Here is a 22,575-nt window from a genome sequence, read left to right on the forward strand (position 1 = left end):
CCTAAAGGGATTTTGACAATGCTTCTGGGTATTATATAAATACTGATTTTGATGTAGATTCATTAACATTTCTTGGCGGCAGTGTACCCTTTTGTTTACTTGTTCCCTTTGTCAGAGTCTCAGATCTCGCGTTAAGCTTGTTGTTCATGGCATGCGGAAACATAATTATGGGGTTTTCATGATCTAAGCTCTAAAGCAGCAGCTATCTTCAAACTCTATTGGTAAGAGAATCATCACATCACTTGTCCTTTGCAACGAAAATTATATGGTTTTGCTTGAATATGGGAATACGTTTGTAATAGGTCACTAGTTAGTAGTTTCTTTTAGGACTTCTGAAATTGTCCTGTTTTGTTGAATTGTTGTGTTTGATCTTTATTATATGGCACAAAGAACTTGTCTCGTTTATCCTTTTCTTATGGTTTCAACTTTTTTCTGATATATGCTTATGTATAAACGGTTTTGCTAGCTTTGTCAGGCTCTCTGTTAACAAAGTCATGTGTTTCATATGCTTACTGCTTATAACATCTTTGTTTCATTTTATTACAGCTCTAATATGACAGATTTTGATGATCAAACTAACTAATCCAAATGGTGATCTCAGATAAACCCATTTCATTTCATTCTTTATAGGCAGCTATTTTATTAGAGAAGATGGCTACTGATTTGAACACGGAGTTCTCTCAAAAGGCCATTTTGGGCATTAAAGTCTGGAAACTTTTTGGGATTACAGTTGGTTTACTCTTTATAGTAATCCTCTTTGGGTTAACATGGTATCTCACTTTAAGAAAGAAATCAAGGAAGACAGGAGATGAGATTTCATTCATCCAAATCCCTACTATATCCAAGGAAATAAAAGAAGTGCGTGCAGAGCAAGTGTCTATGAATGGATTTGAGTATGTTCCAGGAGATGGAAGTAATCTTCTAGCCATCCATGATAATTCTAGTGATATGGACAAAACTTTACTGCACCTAGACAAGGGAAAGATGAAGAATGGAGAATGCAGTAGCCATTCGAGTTCATTTCATAAAGATGGATGGTCTCAATTTGGAGGAGGAGGTTCTGGTACATTTCACGTGCATAAACCTTCTTCTTCATCAAATCCAATAAATGCTCCATCTCCATTAGTTGGCCTCCCTGAATTCTCGCAATTGGGTTGGGGTCATTGGTTTACTTTGAGGGATCTTGAGCTTGCAACAAACGGATTTTCAAAAGAGAGTGTTATTGGTGAAGGTGGATATGGTGTTGTTTACCAGGGATGTCTTATCAATGGGACAATAGTGGCAGTGAAAAAGCTTCTCAACAACCTGTATGTAACAACATTAATTCTTTCCGTTGATAGCATTCTTTCAGTTTCACTTATTTGGATTGTAGACAAAAGGTATTAAAATGCCTACCTATTTCTTAGTGGCCAAGCAGAAAAGGAATTTAGAGTGGAACTTGAAGCTATAGGCCACGTCCGTCATAAGAATCTGGTTCGGCTTTTGGGTTACTGCGTAGAAGGGATTCATAGGTAGGTACTATACAGTTCTAATTAAAGACCATGATTTTCCAAAGCAGGAAACAAAAATCTAACTCCAAAATTGCAGATTATTAGTTTATGAGTATGTAAACAATGGAAATTTGGAACAATGGCTGCACGGAGCTATGCACCAGCATGGATATCTTACTTGGGTCGCAAGAATGAAGGTTCTCATTGGCACGGCCAAGGCGTGAGTCATAATAAAATTATTGTTTGTTTATTGTTTTAAGCATATATGTACTTAGTTGTTAAGTGCTCTTCTGTTGCAGTCTTTCTTACTTGCACGAGGCAATTGAGCCAAAAGTGGTGCATCGGGACATTAAGTCAAGCAATATATTAATTGATGACGACTTTAATGCAAAGCTTTCTGATTTTGGACTAGCCAAGCTTCTTGGATCAGGAAAAGGTTACATCACTACCCAAGTGGTGGGGACATTTGGGTGAGTTCCATCCATTTCAGCATTAATTGTCAAAGATTTAGTTTAGATTGAAGTTTTTTAACAACAATAAAAAACAAGTCATCTTTTTTTAATGCAACCAATTTGATCTTTTTTTTTAAAGGTTAACTTTTATAAAAAGTGTGCAAATGTGTTCAAACGATACAAAAGGGGAAGGGAAAAAACAAAGAAAAATTTAGAAAACAACGTAAGATTTATAAATACCAATAAGATCGAAAAATTCACATCCTGTACGAGCCTCCTTTTTCGGATTGAAGCAAACGCGTGTAGCATTAATCTTTTAAGACGTTCACACCCATAATTTTTCCCTTCGAAAACTCTTTTCTTTCTACATCGTCCACCACATGAACCAGTTTGACCTTTTGTACCAAAAGTATAAATAATTTTGTTTTTGCTCAATATGCAGTTATGTTGCTCCTGAATATGCAAATACAGGCCTTCTAAATGAAAAAAGTGACACCTATAGCTTTGGAGTTGTGTTGCTGGAGACAATTACAGGACGAGATCCTGTAGATTATGGCCGTCCTGGTCTAGAGGTATAAAGCTCTACATTAATATAGTTATAATCCATTTGATTGTCCATTAGCATTGGTAGCCAATGATATTTGTAATTGGAGCTCTAATTTCTTTGTATTTAGAGCTTAATTTGCTGAATTACCTGCTTATGATATCTCTAGCGTTATGGATGTTGCAGGTAAATCTGGTTGATTGGCTGAAAATTATGGTAGGGAGCAGACGCATTGATGAAGTTGTGGACCCCAATATGCAAACCGGGCCATCTACAAAACACTTGAAACGTGTTCTCTTAACTGCTTTAAGATGTGTTGATCTGGATTCTGAAAAGCGTCCAAAGATGAGTCAAGTTGTCCGCATGCTCGAATCAGAGGAATACCCAATACTGCCAACAGAGGTAATTGGTTCATAGTACCAAATTATCATGCAAAATGATGGCACCAATTATGATAAAATAAGATGGCTTAGTCTTTCTCTATTGCAGGATAGAAGGCACGGAAGAGCAGCGACATTTAACATGGAGAACAAATCTACTATAGAGACCGAGGACAAGACCAACTATCCTAATCCAAGGACAGTGAGCAGCAAGAGAAACTTAAGAAAGGAACGTCAAGGATAGTATATCTCTTCTTCACATGAGGCTATTACCCAATATCAAGCATTTACATTTGTGCAAAATAAAAAATGAATGATTGGTATCATATAGACAAACTCCCAACACATTGAGATTTGGAAGGGGAATACATATAAGGGTATAATGTTTCAGCTAAATCTATTTATTGTTATATTAATATTCTTTGTTATGTTCAAAAGGAAATTCAATTTGACCAAATTTAAAACATATACAAATATCAAGAGGGAGAGGATTCAGGGGCTTTGTTTGATTTCCATGTTTGTACAATTAGTTGCTGCTCAAACGCTGTGTCTTCAAAAATTGCTCATTTTCGGGCGGTAATTTCAACTGAACTTTCGTCTTTTGTCGTTTACAGACGAACAATTTGAAGGAGAGGGTAATAGTATAAGGGGACGAACAATTTGAAGGAGAGGGTAATAGTATAAGGGGAAAGGGTATTAGGGTGCACCATGTTGACAGTTAGGGTGAAAGGCTTACTAATCATAATAAGTGACATTTAAAATTATTAGGGTGTTTTTTTGGTTTTTTTCCATACACTTTTGTAACGTTTAAACGTTATATTGCGCTCTTTTTAATAAAAGTTGACATTTTAAAAAAAAATTATCATTCACATCTTATAAGTTCTTATAAGATGACAAGTTCATTGACACGAATATATATATATATTACATGAAATTAAAATTTAGAACGAAGAAAAGATACATACTCCTGACAAGTTAAAAAATAATTGAATTAACGAGAAACAAATAACTACTCTTAACAACTATTATTTTATTTATACTACTATATTAATAATCGTCACTTATTACCGATGTCACTTATTACCGATAGTCCTTCTAACCATTAGCTATTAAATTTAACATAGAGCATCTTAATACCCCTCCTTTTATATACATAATATACCAGAAGATAAAAAAAAGTGACACAATAAATAAGTTGGTTCAACAAAATCTAGAAGCAAGAAGAATGCAAAGAGTGACAAAAAGTTGTAGGTTGATAAAGTTGTGATCAAGCACTAAAAAAACAGGTCAAATTGCTGCAACAATTTTTTTTAACGATAGTTCATATTGAAATAAAAATTCAAATATTACAAATCTTCCAATTATATTTTCTAACAAAACATAATTTTTTAGAAAATATTATCTAAAAAATTATATTGTAAAATATATCACTATAAATAGAAAAATCTAATATTTTTCTAAATTTTTATAAATATATCACTGCAACTATTCTAGTAATAAAGGAGACAGAATAATATTGATAATATCACTAACATATATTCACATCAATGTTTAAAAAAAAAATTATAATAAAATATATTTTTATTAACTATTTTAACCAATATTATAAAAATAAGACCGTAATTATTACAAATTAAATTATGAAGTTCTCGACTAATATTGATAATAAAATTTGTAATATATATTATATTAACACAAATAAATTTATTCGCAACTAGTAATACAATTCTATTATAATGTATCACTGTAAATTATATTACAATTTTATTTAATAGTTTTGTAAATATTTTTTTGAAAAATATTTATAATATAATAGCATTATGTTATGTATTAATTCTTATTTATAATATTTTCGTTACTAGTTCTGTAATGGTATGATATTATATTGTTGCAAACTACATTGCACTAATATTTATTAGTTTTAAAAATATCGTTTGACATATTATAATATACTAGCATTACGTTTTGCATTAAACATTATATATAATCTTTTCAAAAAAGTTTTACAATGGTATGATATCATATTATTGCAAAAAACATTGCAATAATATTTAATAATTTTGAAAACATCTATTAATAATCTATTAGCAATAGGTTTCGTATTAACAATAATATATAATCTTTTAGCATTATAATGTGCAATAAATTATATGAATTTGTACCTAAATCCAAAATTTTAAAATATTTATAAACATTCAATGCAAAATTAATTGTGAGTCTTATTAAATTGTCTCATCGATTCTTGTTTCACAATTATTTTGGCCAATCATTTGTGTCTTTTTCCACTCTCACGTGCCATCATTTCATTATTTCAATCTACATATCTTCCCATTTATTTCTTGTCATCATTTCATCACTCTTTTCAACTTATCTTCCTGTATCATCAAGAATTTTATCATATCATTTCTCTCTCTATCAAACTATTTCTATAGATTTCTTATCTTATCAAATCTTCATCATGGTTTCTACACGTTCTACTCTCAATCGATTACTTTCAGTGACTCAAAACTCCTCCACTCCTAGGTTGGTTTTAAATGGCGAGGATCCTCCTTGCTACAACTTAACCTCTAATAGCGAGGACGAAACGACACCGTAGATTGTAACAGTTATTTCCTCTGAATCTACTGAGCTCCAAACGGTCAAGGCGGAACTTACAGAAGCTATTTCGAAAATTGCAAGTCTACAAGCTCAAATGGAGGTTATGAAGACTAATGCTAACAAAAATCTCACCTCTTTTGATGAAATACATATTCTCCTAGAGGATATGGGAACAATCAATAATACAATTATTCAGATTGTCCAAGAGATGAGTGAAAAGATATTTCATTTGTAGATCTTTTGATTTTTAATGAATATGTTACCTTGTTTGAGTTTTGATGCTTATTTTGTTGTTTGTATTGATGTCATAGATAAAAGAAGTGGTGTTGGTTGATAATAGTTTGATAGATATTGTGGTGGGTTCTTTGGATGCAAAGAAGATGGAAAGGAGCATGGAAAACTTTGATGGAAGCAAAAAAAGAAAGATCAATTAATTTAAATTAAATTTCTTTTGATAGATATTTTTGAAGTTTTTGAATATTTCTTTTTTGATTATGCTTGTTATTTTCTTGAACAATATGGTGGTTGTTTAATTTTTAATAGTTTATGGATATGATTATTTATGTTTTATGTTTACATAATTTTTGAAAAGTTAATGGTTTTGGTTTATTCATATAGTTTTACTTTAAAAAATTAAATTATACATTCAGTTTTAAAACATTTGCACTTGTTTTAGGCATATTTTCTATCGAAATTATTGCGAAAAATATTGGTTATCAATGTATAGTTTAGTTAAAAAGTTTCAACTCTCGGTTGTAGTATGAATGTGCAATAATTTTTGCATTAATCCAAGTTCATCGTCACATTGTTGTAATTTTTGCAATAACAATATTTTATAATTATTTTTGAACTCTTGCCGGTGTAATAACTTTTACACTGGTCGCCTAATTGTTTACACTCAACACACACCTCACAAAGCTCTCAATCACTTTTTTTTCTCTCTCAGTTAGTGCACACCACGGTGTTTTCTTTTGAGACTGACAAGTTCTCTCACGCTCACCTCACACACAATAAATTTGATATAAATTTGTTGGTAACAAGAGGACAAAAGTATTTTTTTATTCATCTCAAATAGATTCTTACAAGTATTTATAAGAAAACATAGAACTTTCATATGTTTCACTCTTCAAATGACAAAACAAATTATTGTGCATATTGAATAGGTCTCCCACCCAAATCTCTTGATTATCTCACTCACCCTTAAATTATTATTATTACTCTAAGAATATTAAACATCAAAAACCAAAAAACTTATTAATTTAAGTTTATTCAATACATATAAGAAAATTGTGAAGATGATAAATTATTATGAGGTGGTACATATAGTATGGTTGAAATAGATTATTCAACATCATGAGATGGTGGAGGAGATCCTAGGGTTGTTAGGAGTAGAGGTATGACATTTAATTATCACATTTTGGGTCAATAAGTCACCAGGGCTATAGCCTAGGTAGCCCATAATGTAGATTCGCACTTAACTTCAAAGAATGGAGTACATAGCCCGAGGAGCTTACTTGAGACCATATATTGTTTAGTCAAGTTTCCATATACGGTTATAAAAATATGGATGTACAAACTATGTGGTTGCAACATTTAGACTTCATCGTTTAAGGATCCGTAAAAAATGCATTGTTGATATCGAGTTGATGTATAAACAATTGATGAGAGATAGTCAAAGTTAATATAATGCGAATAATTGTATGTTTGGCCATTAGGCTGAAAGTCTCTTTATCATCGATGCATTATTATTGATGAAAACCTTTTGCCACGAGACATGTTTTGTAAAGATCAATTGTCCCATCTGAATTGTGTTTGAGTTTGAAAATCCATTTACAACCAACGATATTGTGTGACGATGTAATAGGCATAAAAGACCACGTTTTATTTTGAATAAGAGTAGTATATGAAAATTTAAGAGAAAATTCCCAAACATCCAAATGATTTAGATCTAAATGAGTCATAGTCGAAAAAGGTAACTTATGTGTTTCCCATACTAATATGATCCACAAAATGAAATAGTATTATTACCTGAAACTGGTAATTTAAAGTTGGATATAACTAAAATTGAGTAGCGCTAGAAGGATGTTCGAGTCGTGCATGCCAAATTTGAGCTAGAGATTGAATACCAATAAACATTTGTATTAGAATATGTTGAAGATGAACTTTCAATAGGGTCAATGTAATAAAGTTCGTTCTTGTGTAGTCTCTTAAAAGACATTGTTTTCGTATCTCGGTCTCTAATAAAACAAACATTCGGATGGAATTCAAAAAACAAGTTATTATTCAATGAAAATCTCGCGACACTCATTAGATTTTTAGTAATATCGGGAACGTGTAAGATATTACATAAGTAGAGAGCTTTTGTTGATTTAAAATTTTAGTGTTACCAATATTATAAAAATATCTAGAGACATATTTTTTCTAACTTTAATAGTTTGAGTACCTATATAAGGAGAATGTATGTATAGATTATTAAGGTCATAAGTGATATGGTCGGTATCACCTGAATTTGGACACTAAGTGGGATCCACAATTATAGACGATGTAATAAACAATGTCGTAAGATTTGCATAAGGACTAAAGCGAGGGAACTCGAGAGCATTATGTCATTGTACATTATATATTTGACAAGGTGGAAGATATTACATAAGTAGAGAGTTTTTGTTGATTTAAAATTTTAGTGTTACCAATATTATAAAAATATCTAGAGACATATTTTTTCTAACTTTAATAGTTTGAGTACCTATATAAGGAGAATGTATGTATAGATTATTAAGGTCATAAGTGATATGGTCGGTAGCACCTGAATCTGGACACTAAGTGGGATCCACAATTATAGACGATGTAATAAACAATGTCGTAAGATTTACATAAGGACTAAAGCGAGGGAACTCGAGAGCATTATGTCCTTGTACATTATATATTTGACAAGGTGGATTATATAAACAACTTTTTGAGCGATGATAAATTTTATGAAAAAAATTACATTGCGGACGATTATTGTCTCGGTTTTGTCCGCATCCACACCCAGAAATATAAGTAACATTCGCTAAAACGTCTGACGACAAAATATTTTAATAATGAAAATTTCTTTTCTTGAATATGAGTCGTTGTTAATGATTTAGAAGAATATTAGTCATCTCATTAAACGATAGATCTTGTTCGGATGTTAGAGCACATATTATCGGCTCAATTTTGTCTTTGATCCCATTAAGTATAGTTAGTTGTAGATCTTGATTAAAAATATATTGTCTGGCGATAAGTACATTTGAAAGATTTCTAATATGTTGGATCAAGTTAAAAAGAGAGTTAGTACATTTGTGTGCATTTAAGAGTTGACTTCGTAACTGAAATAAACGATTATTTGATTGAGAAACATAGAATTCTCTAGGGTTTCTCATAGTTCTTACGTCGAAGATGATTTTGAGATTTGTTGACGAATTTCTCCGGTCAATGTTGAAAAGAGCAATGCAAGTACCCTTTGATCTTGGATACGTCATTATTTAAATTATGAATTATATTACTTTGATCATCTGTTTCTGGAAGAAATTTGGGAGAAATTTTTAGATTCCCTTCAACTATATCGATAAAATCAAAAATATCATGATAGGAGTAACTTGTGATTTTCATATAGTTGTGTTTATCAAGTATTATGCTTCCAATAATTATTGGGAGAATTAAGAAGTAATATTGTTGTTCTTACATTGAAAATGTTTTCGATAGTTTTCCTTTATTAAGCTCTCATACCCAAGTTAGATTTTTTAATTGATAATGTAAAAATAAATTAGAACTATTTGTTTGTTATTATACAAAAATTAATTATCAATATTTACACTAATTAAACTCAAACTAATCAATTAAATTATAGTCTAACTAAATAATAGATAATTGATTAAAACTTATTCTCAAATTCTAATTACTTGTATTATTGCAAAAGTCACATTTTTTTTTGTTAAAGAAGGTTGCAAGAGATAGAGTGTGTCGAGATTGTTTGTAAAGTGTATGAAGAAATGTTTATTTTATAGTAAATGAAAAGAAATGCTAGAATTACCTCGCTCACAAAAAACACTTGAAAAAAAATGTTAGTCCAAAAGAGAAAAGTATAACTAAAAATGTGATAATTTAAGTTTATAATAAATGGACTAAATTTAATATGTTAGTATATAGGGAAAGTTAAACTAATCTAATGATTCAATATTAAAGTTAAGATTAAAATAACTATATTTAGACATTTTACATCCAGGGCGGACATAGGGAAATTTGATGAAATGGCCCCCATAACAGGGGAAATTCCAAAAAAGGCCCGCGCCGGCTAATGTTGGCAAAAAAGGCCCTTTTGCCCTGCGAAATGTCAGAAATACCCCTCGGGCGCCAGATTTTACGCTCATTGACGCGAATTACCATTCACGCGATTTAGATTAAATCGCGTGATTTCATTCACGCATTTTAGATGAAACGCGTGAATGGCAATTCGCGTTTTTCAATTTACGTGAATTCCCATCCACGCGTTTCATCTAAAACGCGTTGATCAACTCACGCGTTTTTAGATGAAACGCGTGGATGAGAATTCGCGTCTTTAGTCTTATATATAATTTTTCGGCCCTAATTTAAAACAAAACCTCCCCGATTCTCCCTCCTACTCCGACTGCGACCGACTTTTCATTCCTACTTCCTTCAACATCCATCAAGATCATCGTTCCTCAACATCATCGTTCCTCAACATCATCGTTACTCAACATCATCGGGATCCTTCCAACATCATCAGGTCAGTTTAGGGCTTAAGGTTTAGGTTTAGGTTTCGATTTATATTATACCGTTTATATTCATGGATATGGATGTATTTAGGTTTAGGTTTTGGTTTTAATGTATTTTATGTCGTTTCCTATATATATTGATGTATTTAGGTTTAGGGTTAGGTTTTGATGTATATTATACCGTTTATATTCATGGATATTGGTGTATTTAGGGTTTAAGGTTTTGTTTTGATGTATATTATGCCGTTTCCTATGTATATCGAAGTATTGAATATCGAGGTATGCATGGGTTTAGGGTTTAGGGCTCGATATTCAATACTTCGATATACATAGGAAACGGCATAATATACATCAAAACCAAACCTTAAACCCTAAATACACCAATATCCATGAATATAAACGGTATAATATACATCAAAACCTAACCCTAAACCTAAATACATCAATATATATAGGAAACGGCATAAAATACATCAAAACCAAACCCTAAACCTAAATACATCCATATCCATGAATATAAACGGTATAATATAAATCGAAACCTAAACCTAAACCTTAAGCCCTAAACTGACCTGATCATGTTGAAGAACGATGATGTTGGAAGGATCCCGATGATGTTGAGGAACGATGATGTTGAGGAACGATGATCTTGATTGATGTTGAAGGAAGTAGGAATGGAAAGTCGACCGCAGTCGAAGTGGGAAGGAGAATCGGGGAGGTTTTGTTTTAAATTAGGGCCGAAAAATTATATATAAGACTAAAGACGCGAATTCTCATCCACGCGTTTCATCTAAAAACGCGTGAGTTGATCAACGCGTTTTAGATGAAACGCGTGGATGGGAATTCACGTAAATTGAAAAACGCGAATTGTCATTCACGCGTTTCATCTAAAACGCGTGAATGAAATCACGCGATTTAATCTAAATCGCGTGAATGGTAATTCGCGTCAATGAGCGTAAAATCTGGCGCCCAAGGGGTATTTCTAACATTTCGCAGGGCAAAAGGGCCCTTTTGCCAACATTAGCCGGCGCGGGCCTTTTTTGGAATTTCCCCTGTTATGGGGGCCATTTCATCAAATTTCCCCGGACATATTCCAAATGGTTAAATATTCATGGGAGGTTCTATTCTATCCAACTTTTATTGTTTTAATACTTATAATTTGTATAATAGTTTATATTAAAATTAACTTGGCTAATTTGTTAATTATTTTCTTTATAATTTAGTAATTATAGATAATGGGTTCAAATCTTGGAAATAACATTTTTTTCTAATTAATTTATTTTTATTTACGTGTCCTCTCAGTTTTTCTAATCTAGGTTAATTCGATATTATATGTACAAGCACTACCTGTATCTCACTAATGAAGTGACACATATACACAAAAGTAAAGCATCACCTCTCTCATTTGTTAATTTTTTTTCTCTTTGTACATGTGACACTTTCTTAATAGATACATGCACTACCCGTACATGTCGCATCGAACTAACCCCTAACCCCTAACCTAAGCATATGTTGCATCTACCGGGTAGTATATCCAACTAGCAGAATTTAGTTTTAGAAAAATAATGATGGAGAAAGATAATGCTCTTTGGCGACCAAAGTTGACAAGTAGTGCCCAAGTTTAAGCTTATGTGGGCTACCAAAATTAGTTCTTGTAAGTTCCCAAATTAAATTATAGTAAAGAACAAAACTAAAATGGTTTGTAAAGTTAGATTTTAGTGAATTCAATTAATTTTGATCTGAATTATTCTATCTGAGACAGACCAATTAATTGTAGATAAACTCAAGAGGAAGTTAACCCACTTACCTAAGAAACCTTCTAAGTTCTTTGTCTCATGTTAACTATAAACAAGGTTAACAATAAAAAAACTCAAAGGAAGTTAAATTAAGATACATAAAATTCAATGTCTGATAAAAATCAAAGACTCAAGAAGCATGATGATAAAGAAAGGTTTAAGTTTTCATTAAGATAATATTCAGTCAATTTCATATAAAACATATGATCAAAGGAGGAATTAACTTGTTGAATAGGGCAAACAAATTAATAGTCAACACTGTAATAGGAAATCCATCTCAAGACCATCACAATTTCTCAAGAGATTTACACAAGGTTTTTCTCATAGTTAAATTCTCACAACTCCGTGCATGAAGAGAAAACTAAGAAGCCCAGCTGTTCGCTCCAGGCATTTTAAACTGAAAAAGGCAGTAGTAACCAACCAACCTGTTTTTGTTTCTTCTAGAGTTTCATTTCCTGGAGGTTCAGGAGAAGATCACCAGAATTCAGGAAGACCTTGTTGGAAGCATTAGAGAGGGTGCTTGCAATTTCTCTGGCAGCTTCTATTTTCCTTAGTGTGATAAATGCTGGGTTGTTGGAGATGGCTTGACCAATCAGCTGAGCACTCTTGGCTTCTCCCTGCAATTCACATATACAAAATTCAATCACTTCATGCCTAGCACAAACAACAAAACTTATTTCTTTCACAGGAAATACAACCATACAAATAGATAACATGAAACTTATAGCTTCTTTGATGAAAATATTAGTGTATGGGTTAAATGAGTCAAATTTACTAATTTAATATTATAAAGTAAAGGTATTGATTGATGATGGAATGGTTATTTGGTTTAATCTATAACCCTTCATCAAACAAGACCTTAGTCTAATTCAATGAATATGGTATGATGAAATTGTAAACCGCAAGAAACGGTAGTTCAAAAGGATTCACAGAAGAGACATCCATCCATCCATTACACCCAAATTAAGCAAAATGACAAACCAATATGTAAAAGCATCAAAATGTTAAGAATTTGTTTGATTTAGTTTTTAAATAAAATGATTTTTTAGAAAAAGAAAATCTTTGTTTGATGAAAAAATGGATTTTTAGGGGTTTTTGGTTAATGAAATTTAAAATTTAACAAGGTTATAAAAAACAAAAATAGGGTAATTTGGTTGATGATTTGAATGAGTTGATTAATGATGAAATCGGGGGTTATTTGCCCGACATCAAACAAGGCCTTCTCTTTTAACTCAACATGTTCAACAAAATGCTCAAATTCTTAAAATTATGAAACTAATTTCAGTACCTGAGCACGGATTATGGCACTTCTTTTGTCTTGTTCAGCCTTCTCGACAACAAATTTAGCCCTTTCAGCTTCTTGTGCAGCCACCTGCTTGGCTTCTATAGCAGCAGTGAACTCCTTTCCAAATGTGAGGGTAGTAATGGACACATCATCCAGAGCCATATTAAAATTTGCTGCTCTCTCTGTTAATATCTTCCTTATTTCTCTACTGACAGCCTAAATGAAGTGGTATGTGCCTCAGTTAAAGCAATGATAAGACAGAAGCTTTGAGCATCATTTAAATAAAACAGTAAAATAAAAAACACAAACAAATACACCAATGAAGCACATCCCAATACAATAATAAATTCATACCAAATAGAAGTGTGACCAAAATATAAATTCTTAGCCAAAAACAATTTGATAAAACAATGTGCTCCACTATTTTACCTCTCTCTGAGTGATGAGCTGACTGGCATTGTATTGGGCAACAACAGCTTTCAAGGTTTCATGGATAATGGATGGCAGTACTCTTTCATTGAAGTTCTCACCAAGTGTACGATAAATAGTAGGCAATTCATCTGCCACGGGACGGGTCAGAACTCGAAGGCCAATTTTTACCTAAAATGAAGTCATTGAAATTGACTGAATCAGCAAGGAAAGTCGTAAGATAACTCAGCATAAACAATTATTGGAAGCATAGTGGCAATATATGAGAAAAGAAGAGATATCCTAAACATGTAAACATCAATAATATGTGCTAATGAAGGAACCCTGAGAAATATGCTTCCTTATGCACCATAGGCTTATTAGATTAATTGGCTATTCACACAAAATATAATTAAAAGGAACTATACAGTATAGAAAGAAAAATAAAAACTGGAGCTTGACAAAGTGATACTAAATTCACATGGTGAAGAAAAAGCGTTGTCTGTATACAATGAAAACTATATGAAAAATATGAGGATCAAGGTTTTGATGTTGCATAGCAATTAGATTTCAGATAGAACACTACTGGTCAAAAACAGGTTCAAATGCCTTCCAGGTTATTTATTTAAAGCAGAAAAATCCTTGATTCATAATACAACTGATACAAGTAAAGCAAGTCTTGAAAGAAAAAGAAAATCTACACAGGGGGAGAAAACGAACATATAATGATGCAGAAGAATAAAGTCTCAAAAAGATTTAGATTCACACAAGCTTTTAGAGGGTGGCATAACCAGGATGTATTCCTTAGTGTTTCCATAAAATTACTGTACAGACATGAATTAAAACAGACAACAATTATAAGTAATAAAGAAAGATTTATGTATAATTGGTCATGGTTAAACTGACTGGAATGACCAAAGTTGAAAGAAGATACCATTTGGAGGTCACGGCTTCCAGAAGTGCTTTCCACCAAATGAGGTCGAGCACGAACATCGTAAATGATTGGTCTCTCAAACCAGGGTACCATCAAATGTGTTCCTTCGGGATAAACCTATATGTTAAAGTGCTAAACCATAAGTGAACAATGACAGAGCAATGACTTCAAACAAAAGACTTCACAAATTTCCCTCTCCGATGGCAGTGAAAAACTGGAATTTGATGGGAAAAAAGCTCACTATACTAGAATCAGTTCAAAATAGAAGTTTAGAGAAATGTTCTTAGACAACCTACAACAAAAGGAGGTTAAGATACTAAACTACCCCCATGTGATCCAATAACACAGAGAATAAAAAAAATATAATATATATGTATATGTGTGTGATCAATTTCTCTTATCATTAAATCACATCTCAAACCATCAATCATAGAATGTTAGACATGAATAATTGTAAAAAAGACAACAATTATAATTATACGAATGCCAAACCTTTTCTTTGATACCACCTAAACGATTGAAGACAATTGCACGATGTCCTCCATCAACATTGTAAAGACTGTTAGCAATACCATAAACACCAAGACCAGCAAATACACCGAACTTAACTAAAGCACCAGCAGGACCACCCGCTGGCATCTTGGGGACTTTCACATTGTTGAAATTCATGACCTTGATTATGACAAAAGGAAAATAAATCACAAAGCATAAGAAAAGAAAATATATATTTTGTTTATGATGAGTGTAAAAACTTGATTAAGAAAATAATTAATCATTTGTATAAGCTGGATGGACAGATGTTTATTGTAATAAACTGTAAAGACAAAAGATTTAGAAAACATTGACAGTTCATATATATATATGAAATGTCAATATGTTTGTAAATGATTTATGTAGATATTTCATATTTGGACGGCACCAAGACAGGGCCGTTGTTCATGTAGAGACAGCAACAAACCGAGCAAAAGTTTATGTCAAAAAAGTACCAAAACTGACCCAAATTAGTGACTGACCTATATATCTTAACACGACTCTCAAAACAACAATAGCTTTAAGAAAGATCACATGTAAATCAAAAACATTAACTAACAGGTGAAAATCAAGAACAACAAACAACATACAAGGAACTAAAACATTCACAACATTATACAAAAAAATATCAAACATACATAAGTTCAAAAAGTATGTAAAGTTTACAGGCTAAAAGAAAACAGTAACAAACTGAACAAGCAGATCTGAAATCGACAAATCAGAAAGCAGAAAATCGAACTAGGAACGAAATGTAATTTTTGCTCAAGAGATCTGATTGCTAAAAAAATGTGGACTAAAATCTCGGACCTTTTACAAAACAGGAATTCGACGGCTTACGACCAAAAAGTAACGACAGCCGAACAATGATTTTCGAGATTAGCGAATTGCAACTCTACGTCGGCGGCGGGTTGAAGGGGTTTTAGGACTTTGGAAAATTAAGGTGTGGAGGTGACTTGTGCCGCAATTGAAAGAAATTAGATGCTAAGGTGGGCCGAGCTTATTGCTCATTGGATAATTCGTTTTGGCCCATTAAGTAAAAAACTAATAATTATATTTATTTATATATATATATATATATATATATATATATATATATATATATATATATATGAAAAAATTAACTTGAATATACTCATTCAATTATCTTAGACGATGTATAAATTAATAAAATATTATTTAAATATATTTAATATAAAAAATATTAGAAAATAAAGTTAATTTTTAATTTATATATATATATATATATTAAATATTAATTTTTTTTATTAATTGATCAACTCTCTATTCTAATTTTTTCATAAAAAAAAAATTAGTATTTTTATATGAGTATTTATTATTGATTAATTATATATATATACGAGCATTTATTATTAATTATTTTAATTTTATATTTTTTTATATTTTTTTATATTAATATTAATTATTAATTATTTTAAAATTATTTAATCTTTTAGATATATAACATTATTGTCTTATCCTTTTAACAACAAAATAAAATTAATTAATAATTAATAATTGAATAATAATAGTACCTCTCTCATCAAAAAGAGTACTAATCAAATAATAGATAAAATAATATTTATTATTATTATAAATCATGCATAAAAAATTATTAATTTTATTTTTATTCATATTAAATTAAATAAGAAAAAAACCTTTACAAGATTACAAATAAAAATTCATAAATAAATTTTCAAAATTTCTTTAAAAAAATGAGAGTTTGAGAAATAAAAGAAATAAAACAGATAAAAAAATATGAAATAAAAGAATAAGAAACTAATACAAAAATAATAAAATTTTAAAAATGAAATAAATTTAAATAGTTTAATTAAAAAAAATTCAGAAATATATTAATATTTAATTAATAAATATATAAATTATATTTACTTGGACTAAATAAGTATATTTGTTATATAAAATATATTTGCATGTAGTCTAGATCGTGTCTTTTTCAATTCTTCCTTCCTTTGAATTTCAGTTTTTAATCCTTGTTTTCTCTCTCTAGATTAATTAAATAACCTAAAACGAACAAGCTCTTATTAGGGGCACTGCAAAAAAAAATAACATAAGAATTAAAAAAAAGAATAGAGTGAAAACAGAGAAAATAAAATTGAACAAAGTAATTAATAACATAGGTTAACTCTTCCCACCTTAAGAAATTGAGACCATCAGTCAATAAATATTTAAGATCCTCTTTGATTTTAGCCATTGTAGGTCTTCTGTTACCTTCTTCATGCAAACACGCTATCGCAAGATCAATATACAACTGGAGAGAATCGGTTGAGATTTGTCCCATCAAACTTGAATCAATTATTTTGTGGACCGTCTTATTCTTGTAACATCGCTGAACCCACAAAACGAGACTATGTTGTTGTTCGTCGTCGATTTTATTATCAAGGACTGGTCTGCCACATAACGCTTCCCACAACACAACACCGAAAGAATACACATCTGATTTCTTGGTTAGCATTTTGGTCGAGGAGTACATTGGATCTATGTAGCCAATAGTTCCCTTTACCTCAGTACTTGTATGGGTATGGCTTGTAGATTCAACTTTGCATATGCCAAAATCAGCAATTTTGGCCATCCAGTTCAGATCCACCAAAATATTTCCGCTTTTCACGTCTCGATGTATGACTTCTTGCACATTATTGTTGTGCAAGTAGTCTAACCCACGAGCAGCACCCAAACAAATATTGAGTCTTTCCTTCCAAGTAAGAAGAGGCAAAGCTCTACTATCACGTTTATTCTTGTGGAGATAGTCCGCCAGAGTGCCACGTTCTATGTACTCATAAACAAGTATCATCTCACTGCCATAGCTGCAGTATCCTATCAAAGAAACAATGTGTTTGTGTCTAAGCTTAGAAAGCGTCTCAATTTCCGATATAAATTCTTTCTCTCCTTGCTTAGATTTAGAATCTAATCTTTTAATTGCTACTATCATTTTAGCCTTATCATTAATAACATTTATAACCCCTTTGTAGACCCTACCAAAACCCCCGTGTCCAATCTCTAATTTCTTGTCAAAGTTTTTAGTTGCGCTTAAGATCTCAGCAAATAAAAATCTACGACACAAATCATTGTCTATTAGAGATGGATTTTTACTCAAACTCCTTTCTTTCCATTCGCGAAGTTGGTGAACAATGACCACTATAAGTATGTACAAAATTATAACCTCATTTATACTTATTGTTGGGATTCTATGTCTTCGATTTGTAAAAACACGAGAATTGAAGAGTACTGGATTCCCTCCAGCAAGATTGTCTTCAGTGTTGCTAAGTTTGAATACCTCAATCCCTTTAAGAATTGAGTCAATGAATTCAGTTGATTGATCTTCGTTGTGGGTACAAAGCGACAACTAGGTCTCTCTTTCCCATCATTCTGTCTCCTCTTAAAGTTGTCAAGTAATCCTTATGTATTGCAACCCCAATTTCACCGCCCCATTTGATCAAGTCTCCTCTAGACTCAACCATGTGATTGTTTATAAGAATATTGAATTCTTTATGCACATCCTCTTTCACTACGTCATAATCAAGCTCACAAAAATGCAATCTAATTAGATACCTGAAACCCAAATCGACAGGCAACTTCCATGTAAAACTAACTTCTTCGCCATCTTGCAAATTTCGCCTCATTGACCAAGACGACTGGTAGAGTCTTTGTGGTGCACCATCTTTAGATGTTTTCGTATACTTGATCCTATTTATGGAAGTGATGGGAAAAACACTTGATTCCATGATATAGTTTGAATCATCAGTCCATTCCCTGAACATACATGGGTCATGAACATATGAAAGTTTGATGCCACCAACGTTTAAGCGATAGACCATCTCCATTGCAGTGTCTTTTCCCAGGGGAAATCGATAGTTATGTCCTACCAAATATGCCCCTGCATCTCCATCTCCCTCCATGGTGTAGTAAAGTCCGAGAGGCATGGGAACAACTTCAATTCCATTAACAAATGCAAATGTCTCATCCGAATGGATGATTTCCTTTGAGGGGGAGAAAGTAATTGATAAGGGCTTACCGTCGTCGGGGACATAAAGGGTGAATTCTTTTACGATTGATTTCAGATTAAGAGAATCGACGGGTAGAAACGCACAGAAATTGTTGAGGAGAGTATACGGACCTGATTTCACGGTGAAGAAGGCGGCTGACCTTTTGAAAGAAGAGTATGAAGCTGGGTAGAAATGAAGGCGGATGAACTTGGAGCCGGAGCCGACATGGAAGGTGTAGGTGAAGGATGACTTAGAAGCTCGAGCTGTCATGTCATGTAGGGAGTGGGATCGAGAGAATGTGATCGGTGGTCAACGTAGGAAGTGATCACTGATTTACTTCCAGATTCTTGAAAAGAAATGATGGTAGCAGAATCTGTTTCTCCAACCCATTGTCTGCCGTCAATTGCTGTGGAGTTGTGAAGGGAACCACAGTTGACGGCGATAGCATGTTGTGAGTCGCCGGCGGCGGTTATCGATCGGAGAAGGAGGTGAAGAAGAAAGAAGGTGTAAGTGAAGCTATTCCGGGAAGAAAATGGAGTCAAATTCATGGCTATCTTGAGATTCTCCGATCAAGGGATCTTCTATGTTAAAAGAATATATTAAAAGAGTAGAGGAAGAAGACTAAAGTTTCACAATTTGTCATTTATTATTAATTAATAAATAATATATAATGGTGACTGGTTTGTCTATTGTATTACAAAATTAAGGAATATTTAAAAAACTATAATTTAGTCCTTGCACAGTAATAATATAAAAATCGTGAAAAAAATTACGGATAATATTTTTAATTTTATTTTTAATCGTTTTAAGTTTATGGGTGTGTCAACCACAATCCGATCCAAATATCCATTTACTCATCATCATTATATATATAGATTAGTTAGTTAAAAAGTTGAACTTATATTAATATTAAAACTTTCCGCGTTCATCTAATTTGGTGTTGAATTTAAAATAAAAAAATCTTAGTAACTTAGTTGGTTAAAGGGTCGTACTTGTTTTTGTTAGGTTGCAAGTTCGAAACATACATCTAGCATTTTTAATTTTATTTTTGACCGTTTTAAGTTTATGGGTGGGTAAACTCATAATCCGATCCAAATATCCATTTACTCATCATTATATATATATATATATATATATATTAGTTAGTTAAAAAGTTGAACTTATATTAATATTAAAACGTTCCGCGTTCATCTAATTTGGTGTTGAATTTAAAATAAAAAATCTTAGTAGCCTAGTTGGTTAAAAGGTCCTACTTGTTTTGTTAGGTTGCAAGTTCGAAACATATTTCTAGCATTTTTAATTTTATTTTTAACCGTTTTAAGTTTATGGGCGGGTCAACCCACAATCCGACCAAAGTATCCAAATTAACCACAGCTCTCGACCCGGCAATCCGGACACTTTAAAATTTAAGCATCATTATATATATATATATAGATATATAGATTAGTTAGTTAAAAAGTTAAACTTTTATATTAATTTTAAAACGTCCCGCGTTCATCAAATTTGGTGTTGAATTTAAAATATAAAGTTTTAGTAGCCTAGTTGGTTAAAGGTTTGTACTTGTTTTTGTTAGGTTACAAGTTTGAAATATACCTCTAGTATTTTTAATTTTATTTTCAACCGTTTTAAATTTATGGGCGGGTCAACCCACAATCCGACCCAAGTATCCAAATTAACCACAATTCTCGACTCAACAATATGTTTAGAAGACTAATTATCCACCATTTGTCATTTATTATTAGTTAATGAATAATATAATGGTGAATGATTGTCTCTTTTTATTAAAAAAGAAAGTAGTGTCTAATCAGGGTCGGCCTAGGGGCAAGCCCGGAAAGCCCATGGGCTAGGGTAGACCCACCTCTGGACCACCCAATTCTTATTTAAAAAAAAATTACTATGATATTTTTTTATTTTTTTTTCATTTTAAACAATAACTTTTTTTAACTTTTCTTTTTCTTTTTCTTTTTCTTTTTCTTTTTCTTTTTCTTTTTCTTTTCAAGCATGACCATCACAACCTAATTATTTTATATTATTATTTCCTAATTTCTTAATTTAATATATTTTTTTAAAATTTTATAAACTACTTAAATTAATATATTCTTATAAATTATATAAACTTCTTATATTTATAAATTCTACCTAATATACTTTAACTTTATTAATTTTTTTTTAATTTTTGAATTAGTTCTCAAATTTTCTAAGATTATTTTTTTAATCATCTTTTAATTTATATACTTAAATATTTTATTATAACTATATTGATTTTTTGAATTATTTATTAATGAATTAGTAATTAATATGTTATTGTTAATACTTAATGTTTATGATAGATTTTAGTTATTTAGTATCAATCCAAGGAAATTAGAAATTTAGTTTTAAAATACTTCATCTCCGTTACTTAGAAACTAGTAATTAATATGATAGTTATTAGATTATAAGTTTATAAATTAGGATTTAAAATTATGTTATATATAAATAATGTCATAACATATATGTTTGTTGAATTACTATTTGTTAATTTTTATAAAAAAATTAATTATTTTAATATATGTATTTTTTGAGTTATGACGAAGAATATAAATCAAAATAGAGTGAGGTTTCGTCCATTTCAAAAACAAACTTCTAGATCTTATAATAGAAGAATCAAACGACGAAATGATGCATGACAAAGTCATTGGTGCACTCGATTTCTAAATTATTCAATGCAAAAAATCAAAGTTCTATCCCTTCGAGTTTGAGTCTTAGAGATGAAGACATAAGTGATAGAGAAAATGACACTATTAGAAATAAAAAAATAAGTGATGAAGAAAATAATGTCATTAGAGATGAATGTGATAATGAAGAAGATGATACTCTTCAATATGAGGTTTTGAACCATTTACAAAGGATAATATTAGAGATCAATGTATCAATGAAAAAATGAGTATTAAGGTGTTAATGAAGAAAATAAAAAAGAAGAAAAATGTATTGATGGAGAAAATGATGAGGAAGAGGAAGAGGAAGAGGAAGAGGAAGGTGTTAACGAGGATTATGAGGATAAATGTGTTATTAAAGATGTGAACTACGATCCGGGAATGTGAGGAAGTATTTACGACAAAATGAAGATAATGTTAGTTGTTCGAGGTCCAATTAAGATCATAAATAAAAATGATGTATTTCTAAACGAAAGTGTTCGAGATAGACACTTTTCATCTTCTCTTTATTTAAAACAAAAATATAGTATTTATAAATTATAAAATGTGGATCTAGGGGCAGCCCAACATTGCGGGCTTAATATATAAATGATTGATAGGTCATTGATTGACGAAGAACCACCTAAATTATACATAGAGCAGTTATCCAAAAATTATAATTATTTAATTAAAAAATAGATAACTCAAAACAATTGTAAAATATAATTCAAAA

At 31.3% G+C, this 22,575-nt stretch overlaps 4 protein-coding genes across 4 annotated transcripts; 1 reads left to right on the forward strand and 3 right to left on the reverse strand.

Annotated features, from left to right (window-relative positions):
* The first annotated feature begins 368 nt into the window (after positions 1 to 368).
* Positions 369 to 3,284, forward strand: LOC124928050 (probable receptor-like protein kinase At2g42960). The gene is made up of 7 exons (XM_047468581.1): positions 369 to 1,307; positions 1,407 to 1,511; positions 1,588 to 1,710; positions 1,790 to 1,960; positions 2,385 to 2,514; positions 2,673 to 2,888; positions 2,976 to 3,284. Exons 1-7 carry the CDS (start codon positions 652 to 654, stop codon positions 3,108 to 3,110), a joined length of 1,536 nt encoding a protein of 511 aa, XP_047324537.1. The 5' UTR covers positions 369 to 651; the 3' UTR covers positions 3,111 to 3,284.
* An 8,932-nt stretch (positions 3,285 to 12,216) lies between these two features.
* On the reverse strand, positions 12,217 to 16,130 carry LOC124927387 (prohibitin-1, mitochondrial-like). The gene is made up of 6 exons (XM_047467795.1): positions 15,980 to 16,130; positions 15,134 to 15,313; positions 14,642 to 14,758; positions 13,729 to 13,899; positions 13,303 to 13,515; positions 12,217 to 12,631 (listed from the first exon to the last, which is right to left on the reverse strand). Exons 2-6 carry the CDS (start codon positions 15,308 to 15,310, stop codon positions 12,455 to 12,457), a joined length of 855 nt encoding a protein of 284 aa, XP_047323751.1. The 5' UTR covers positions 15,311 to 15,313; positions 15,980 to 16,130; the 3' UTR covers positions 12,217 to 12,454.
* Positions 16,131 to 17,211: 1,081 nt separating this feature from the next.
* On the reverse strand, positions 17,212 to 18,352 carry LOC124924478 (probable receptor-like protein kinase At5g38990). Its single transcript, XM_047464511.1, has 3 exons — positions 18,348 to 18,352; positions 17,304 to 18,237; positions 17,212 to 17,220 (listed from the first exon to the last, which is right to left on the reverse strand). The coding sequence occupies exons 1-3, from the start codon at positions 18,350 to 18,352 to the stop codon at positions 17,212 to 17,214; spliced, it is 948 nt and encodes a 315-aa protein (XP_047320467.1).
* Positions 18,353 to 18,492: 140 nt separating this feature from the next.
* On the reverse strand, positions 18,493 to 19,440 carry LOC124924479 (receptor-like protein kinase FERONIA). The gene has a single exon (XM_047464512.1). The coding sequence runs from the start codon at positions 19,438 to 19,440 to the stop codon at positions 18,493 to 18,495; it is 948 nt and encodes a 315-aa protein (XP_047320468.1).
* Positions 19,441 to 22,575: the final 3,135 nt, after the last annotated feature.

This window comes from Impatiens glandulifera, chromosome 2, assembly GCF_907164915.1.
Source record: "Impatiens glandulifera chromosome 2, dImpGla2.1, whole genome shotgun sequence".
NCBI classification, from domain to species: Eukaryota; Viridiplantae; Streptophyta; class Magnoliopsida; order Ericales; family Balsaminaceae; genus Impatiens; species Impatiens glandulifera.

Excerpts from the sequence above, each read along its gene's own strand:
- LOC124928050 (XM_047468581.1), top strand. The coding sequence starts at position 652 with ATGGCTACTGATTTGAACACGGAGTTCTCTCAAAAGGCCATTTTGGGC. Across the intron at positions 1,512-1,587 it reads TGCGTAGAAGGGATTCATAG|ATTATTAGTTTATGAGTATG; the intron begins GTAGGTACTATA and ends CCAAAATTGCAG. Across the intron at positions 1,711-1,789 it reads CTCATTGGCACGGCCAAGGC|TCTTTCTTACTTGCACGAGG; the intron begins GTGAGTCATAAT and ends CTTCTGTTGCAG.
- LOC124927387 (XM_047467795.1), bottom strand. The coding sequence starts at position 15,310 with ATGAATTTCAACAATGTGAAAGTCCCCAAGATGCCAGCGGGTGGTCCT. Across the intron at positions 14,759-15,133 it reads TAGGTGGTATCAAAGAAAAG|GTTTATCCCGAAGGAACACA; the intron begins GTTTGGCATTCG and ends TTTAACATATAG. Across the intron at positions 12,632-13,302 it reads GTGCCATAATCCGTGCTCAG|GGAGAAGCCAAGAGTGCTCA; the intron begins GTACTGAAATTA and ends TGTGAATTGCAG.
- LOC124924479 (XM_047464512.1), bottom strand. The coding sequence starts at position 19,440 with ATGACAGCTCGAGCTTCTAAGTCATCCTTCACCTACACCTTCCATGTC.